This window comes from Salvelinus sp. IW2-2015, unplaced genomic scaffold, assembly GCF_002910315.2.
Source record: "Salvelinus sp. IW2-2015 unplaced genomic scaffold, ASM291031v2 Un_scaffold3205, whole genome shotgun sequence".
NCBI classification, from domain to species: domain Eukaryota; kingdom Metazoa; phylum Chordata; class Actinopteri; order Salmoniformes; family Salmonidae; genus Salvelinus; species Salvelinus sp. IW2-2015.
In genome coordinates, this window is record NW_019944492.1 from 1 (window position 1) to 7,339 (window position 7,339).

Here is a 7,339-nt window from a genome sequence, read left to right on the forward strand (position 1 = left end):
TGAATGCCGAATACTACTGTCCCAGACTGATGCAGAATACTACTGTACCAACTGATGCAGAATACTACTGTTCCCAGACTGATGCAGAATACTACTGTATCAAACTGATGCAGAATACTACTGTATCACACTGATGCAGAATACTACTGTACCAAACTGATGCAGAATACTACTGTACCAGACTGATGCAGAATACTACTGTCCCAGACTGATGCAGAATACTACTGTCCCAGATGATGCAGATACTACTGTCCAGACTGATGCAGAATACTACTGTCCAGACTGATGCAGAATACTACTGTCCCAGACTGATGCAGAATACTACTGTACCAGACTGATGCAGAATACTACTGTACCAAACTGATGCAGAATATTACTGTACCAGACTGATGCAGAATACTACTGTACCAGACTGATGCAGAATACTACTGTACCAGACTGATGCAGAATACTACTGTCCCAGACTGATGCAGAATACTACTGTATCACACTGATGCAGAATACTACTGTCCCAAACTGATGCAGAATACTACTGTATCACACTGATGCAGAATATACTTCCAACTGATGCAAATATACTACCAAACTGATGCAGAATACTACTGTATCACACTGATGCAGAATATACTGTACCAAACTGAATGCCAGAATACTACTGTCCCAGACTGATGCAGAATACTACTGTATCACACTGATGCAGAATACTACTGTCCCAAACTGATGCAGAATACTACTGTATCACACTGATGCAGAATACTACTGTACCAGACTGATGCAGAATACTACTGTACCAGACTGATGATGCAGAATACTACTGTACCAGACTGATGCAGAATACTACTGTACCAGACTGATGCAGAATACTACTGTATCAAACTGATGATGCAGAATACTACTGTACCAGACTGATGCAGAATACTACTGTCCCAGACTGATGCAGAATACTACTGTACCAGACGGATGCAGAATACTACTGTCCAGACTGATGCAGAATACTACTGTATCAAACTGATGATGCAGAATACTACTGTACCAAACTGATGCAGAATACTACTGTACCAGACTGATGCAGAATACTACTGTACCAAACTGATGCAGAATACTACTGTACCAGACAGATGCAGAATACTACTGTACCAGACTGATGCAGAATACTACTGTCCCAGACTGATGCAGAATACTACTGTACCAGACTGATGCGAATACTACTGTCCCAGACTGATGCAGAATACACTGTACCAAACTGATGCAGAATACTACTTCCAGACGATGCGAAACTACGGCAAACTGATGCAGAATACTACTGTACCAGACTGATGCAGAATACTACTCGACCAGACTGATGCAGAATACTACTGTACCAGACTGATGCAGAATACTACTGTACCAGACTGATGCAGAATACTACTGTACCAGACTGATGCAGAATACTACTGTACCAGACTGATGCAGAATACTACTGTACCAACTGATGCAGAATACTACTGTCCCAGACTGATGCAGAATACTACTATACCAGACTGATGCAGAATACTACTGTACCAGACTGATGCAGAATTACTACTGTCCCAGACTGATGCAGAATACTACTGTCCCAGACTGATGCAGAATACTACTGTACCAGACTGATGCAGAATACTACTATACCAGACTGTCTGCAGTGCTGCTTATGCATGTAATGCTTTTCATAACAATTATGTAAACTATGACGTGTTACATAACCAACAACATGTTTTACCTTTGTACTTACATTTACATTGTAGTCATTTAGCAGACACTCTACTGTTTAAATATACATTGTAGTAATTTAGCAGACAGCCAGCCAGTCAGTCATTCAGCCAGCCAGAGTCAGTCATTCAGTCAGAACAGCAGTCAGCCAGTTAGCCAGTCAGCCAGTCAGCCAGCCAGAGTCAGTCAGCCAGCCAGAACAGCCAGTCAGGCAGCCAGCCAGTTAGCCAGTTAGCCAGTCAGCCAGTCAGCCAGTCAGCCAGCCAGAGTCAGTCAGCCAGCCAGCCAGTCAGTCATTCACCCAGCCAGAGTCAGTCATTCAACCAGTCAGCCAGCCAGCCAGCCAGTCAGCCAACCACCAGCCGGCCAGTCAGTCAGTCAGCAGTCAGGCAGTCAGTCAGCCAGTCAGCCAGTCAGCCAGCCAGTCAGTCAGCCTTTCACTTTTCTCTTTTTCTACATGGTATTCTTATCATTGTCAAAGCATCATACTTGTAATTCATCATGTAGTACCAACAGCAGAACTAGTTAGCCACACAGTGCTTAAGCAATATTGATATGTTAAGGACTATCAATCAACTCCTCTGTGCCAACCTAGCGAATGCTAATTTGGAGTTTTGACACCATCATCATTTCTCTCTGTGTTCCATAGGTGAGTGATTCCTCTGGCTCCAATTAGGATCTACGGTGTTATACGGTAGTATAATGGCCCTCCTTTACCAAGTTATCCATTCACACACACACACACACACCATCTCTCTCTCTCCCACACTCACACACACACAACACACACAACACACACACACACACACACACACACACACACACACACACCACACACAACACACACACACACACACACACACACACACACACACACACACACACACACACACACACACACACACACATCACCGCTCCCATCTGTTTCAGTGTTACACAACCATACTGACACACATCACCGCTCTCATCTGTTTCAGTGTTACACAACCATACTGACACACATCACCGCTCTCATCTGTTTCAGTGTTACACAAACCATACTGACCACATCACCCTCCCATCTGTTTCAGTGTTACACAACCATACTGACACACATCACCGCTCTCATCTGTTTAGTGTTACACAACCATACTGACACAACATCACGCTCTCATCTGTTTCAGTGTTACACAACCATACTGACACACATCACCGCTCTCATCTGTTTCAGTGTTACACAACCATACTGACACACATCACCCCTCCCATCTGTTTCAGTGTTACACAACCATACTGACACACATCACCCCTCCCATCTGTTTCTGAACAATATCTGTATTTTATGTGAGCTGCTATACCTGCTGGAGTGTTTGTACAGCTTCATTGTGTTGGTTTTATTGCATAAGGGTAATAACATGTATGGGGTATGTCGCTGAATAACACTTCTGTTTGGCCGTATTCTCCCTTGTATTCATTGTGAGCACAAATGTGTCTCAGTTCCTTTATCAAACTCTCTGTACTGCTTTAGGTCACAAACATTGCTGTGTTTCTATGGGAATAAAACTTGACTGTTGTGTAAAACCCTCTAGCTGTGTTCACTTAAAGTTTATATTTCTTTTCTTTTCGTGCTTGACAGGCTGGCCTGTATAAGCAGCATTCGGTTACACTTTTCAATTGTGTACAGTCAACCATATAATGCAGTATTTCCCAAGAGAAACGTGATCTAGGCTACATCGGTAGTTTTATGCCTGTAGGCTAGGCCTGGCTCTCGGCTAGGCTACAATCTGATAGTTATAACTCGCCCATGTAATAAACCAACTGAGATGTGTAGGCTAATATATACTTTATAAAATGACGGTTGAGAACACACAGAAGCCATTATCATCTAACTTTATTCATTTACTAGTTAAGTTTAAATAACAATTTTTGTTTAGTTTACGTTGATTTTAGTTTTAACTCATTAACAACCAAGACACATACAGTATTTTCTAATATTTGACAAGTCAAACAAAACGCGTCCCAAACCTTACCAGCAGGAGTCMCTCAATCACGGGTTATTTTGGTGAGGGGCTCTGGAGAAAATGTTGATGAGAAAAGAACTTATCTACGGCGGAAGTAGAGGGAAAGTGGGAGGAAAAAACGTTTCAACAACTCTAGATTGCGAATAACACCGGTATAGCATGATGAAAACACACTTCTGTTAGGTAAATACTTTTATGATCGGAAAATAACTTAAACGTAGTTTATTGTGCGGGACACATAGTCTTACTTTCGAGTTCACAATGGGACTCCCAACTCTGGAGTTTAGCGATTCTTTTCTGGATAGCCCTGATTTCAGAGAACGGCTAAAATATCACGAAATAGAGTTGGACCGGACAAACAAATTCATCAAAGAACTGATCAAAGACGGGAATATGTTGATAACGGCGCTAAAGAGTAAGTAGCGTTCTCATCCTCTTCATTGTGATCATCTTCAAATGTCTAACTTCAAACTGTGTTGCATTGTATCAGATAAAAAGTTACTTGAATGTCTAGATTGTGTGTTGTCACATTTTGGAACAAAGCGTTTTTGTGTTAAAGATAACCCAATATACTATTATTAAAGTGTAGCCTAATGGTTTGTCACATATCCTCTCACCATCCAATCGGCGTCGAGTATCCTCTTTGAACCCGTCGCGTCGACGTTTATGGCACGAMAATCTTTACGCCGCTGAAGTGGAAAATTTTCACTTTTACTACGCGCCCCTGTCAAGCACCGATAATAAGTGGACATTACATCTGTTCATGTTATTTTCCACTTTCTCCTTTTCCTTTCTATAATCATCTTTTTAAACCCATGAATACAATTACATCGGATTTTACAATTTCAAGTTTGATAAAAAAAAAAGTAAAGACTGAAAAAGATTGAATTCCCGAGAGAAAGAGAGAGAGGGGGGGGGGGGCTCTCCAGGCCCCCCAGGCCTCTTTTTTTGATTTTATTAGATGTTTTACCTTTATTTAACTAGGCAAGTCAGTTAAGCGCAAATTCTTATTTACAAAGACGGCCTATGCCGGCCAAACCCGGGCGACGCTGGGCCAATTYTCCCTATGGGACTCCCAATCACGGCCGGTTGTGATACAGCCTGGAATCGAACCAGTGTGTCTGTAGTGACYCCTCAAGCACTGAGATGCAGTGCCCTTAGACCGCTGGCCCTCTTCAATCACTCTACAGAAGAAAGAAATAAGAATGGTTACAGTATGGAACCATGTTCGCCATGCGTTAGGTACTAACACGTCCTCARAGCTACTATGAGTTAGCAGAGTGTGGGAATATATCTCTGTTAAGTGGTCTTTTAAAAGGGTTCAGATACATTGGGATAGTTTCCAAACGGGATAGTAGTTTCTTACCCRTATTCTGCAAACCAAGCCGATAACCAATACTCACTGGTGACTCAGTTGAGTCTGTTCTACAGTAATTCAACACCGTAGTAACCTTATATTCAATACCACAGTGGAAAAGAGACAGACATACAGACAGACTACAGTGGAAGGTGARTGTTTCTATTCAGTCTCTTGTTTTATCAGAGTTGTATGACTCCAGGGTCGTTTGGAACAGCAACACGATCAACACTATCCTTTTTCCCCCTCTCAGCACATACTGAAGTCTTCCCAGTGAAGACAAAGGAATCTAACCGCTAGTTGTTTGGCCCTCTTGTTTTAGCAGTAACCAGAAATATAGTCCTTGTTTAGATGGTGACGTGACTACCCACCATAAGGAGACCTAATGCCCCCGTGGTGTTTTTTAAGCAGTCACACAACATTGCTGTTTAAGTAGCCTACTGCGGTCCTTATTTTACCGTCTCTCAGTGGTTTCAATGTGTTGGTGCTGTAAGAATATCTTATATCTGGATAACTCTTATCGCCTTGACTCGTATCTCTATTCATATCTAGCCCCTAATGGAGAACTCTTGCTGGTAAACATTATTTACCATTCATTWCTATTAGGCACAAAATAATCTGAAACAACCAAAACAAACAGCAAATGCATCCAAGAAATGTGCAGAGTCACAAGCTTGATGTAGTCATTGCATGCTATGAATATTGGACCAAATACTTAACTTTTTTGCGCCAAAATGCAAATTCCTTCCGTTTGAGTTATGTTATAATTGTATTTTTTGTTGTTGTGAAACTATACCTAAACACTGTGAAACTACTCCCGGGTGGCGCAGTGGTCTAGAGCACTGCATCGCAGTGCTAGCTGTGCCACCAGAGTCTCTGGGTTCGCGCCCAGGCTCTGTCGCAGCCGGCCACGACCGGGAGGTCCGTGGGTGACGACGTACAATTGGCATAGCGTCGTCCGGGTTAGGGAGGGTTTGGCCGGTAGGGATATCCTTGTCTCATCGCGCTCCAGCGACTCCTGTGGCGGGCCGGGCGCAGTGCGCGCTAACCGAGGGGGGCGGGTGCACGGTGTTTCCTCCGACACATTGGTGCGGCTGGCTTCCGGGTTGGAGGCGCGCTGTGTTAAGAAGCAGTGCGGCTTGGTTGGGTTGTGCTTCGGAGGACTTTCGACCTTCGTCTCTCCCGAGCCCGTACGGGAGTTGTAGCGATGAGACAAGATAGTAATTACTAGCGATTGGATACCACGAAAATTGGGAGAAAAGGGGAAAAATGTAAAAAAATAATATATGAAAAAAAAAAGAAAAACACTGTGAAACTATACCTAAACACTATGTGAAACTATACCTAAAACGCTATGTGAAACTAACCTAACCACTATGTGAAACTATACCTAAACACTATGTGAAACTATACCTAAACGCTATGTGAAACTATACCTAAACGCTATGTGAAACTATACCTAACCGCTATGTGAAACTATACCTAAACACTATTGTGAAACTATACCTAAACGCTATGTGAAACTATACCTAAACGCTATGTGAAACTTTACCTAACCGCTATGTGAACTATACCTAAACGCTGTGTGAAACTATACCTAAACTCTATGTGAAACTATACCTAACCGCTATGTGAAACTATACCTAAACGCTATGTGAAACTATACCTAAACGCTATGTGAAACTATAACCTAAACACTATGTGAAACTATACCTAAACACTATGTGAAACTATACCTAACCACTATGTGAAACTATACCAAACACTATGTGAAACTATACCTAAACATATGTGAAACTATACTAAACCTATGTGAAACTAAACCTAAACACTGTGTGAAACTATACCTAAACGCTATGTGAAACTATACCTAAACGCTATGTGAAACTATTACCTAACCGCTATGTGAAACTATACCTAAACTCTATGTGAAACTATACCTAAACACGTGGTGGAAACTATACCTAAACACGATGTGAATATACCTAAACGCTATGTGAAACTATACCTAACCGCTATGTGAAACTATACCTAAACTCTATGTGAAACTATACCTAAACACGATGTGAAACTATACCTAAACGCTATGTGATACATACCTAAACACTATGTGAAACTATACCTAAACATTATGTGAAACTATACCTAAACACTATGTGATACTATACCTAAACGCTATGTGATACTATACCTAACCGCTATGTGATACTATACCTAAACACTATGTGAAACTATACCTAAACACTACTGTATA

At 41.8% G+C, this 7,339-nt stretch overlaps 1 protein-coding gene across 1 annotated transcript in view; it reads left to right on the plus strand.

Annotated features, from left to right (window-relative positions):
- Window positions 1–3,822: 3,822 nt before the first annotated feature.
- The window catches only part of LOC112075505 (rho GTPase-activating protein 42), a gene marked incomplete at its 3' end in the record, with an annotated part of 74,602 nt that continues 71,085 nt past the window's right edge, over window positions 3,823–7,339 (plus strand). Inside the window, exon 1 of the mRNA XM_024142498.2 lies at window positions 3,823–4,143. Coding sequence (XP_023998266.2) covers window positions 3,990–4,143 — 154 coding nt within the window. The remainder of the gene's footprint in view (window positions 4,144–7,339) is intronic.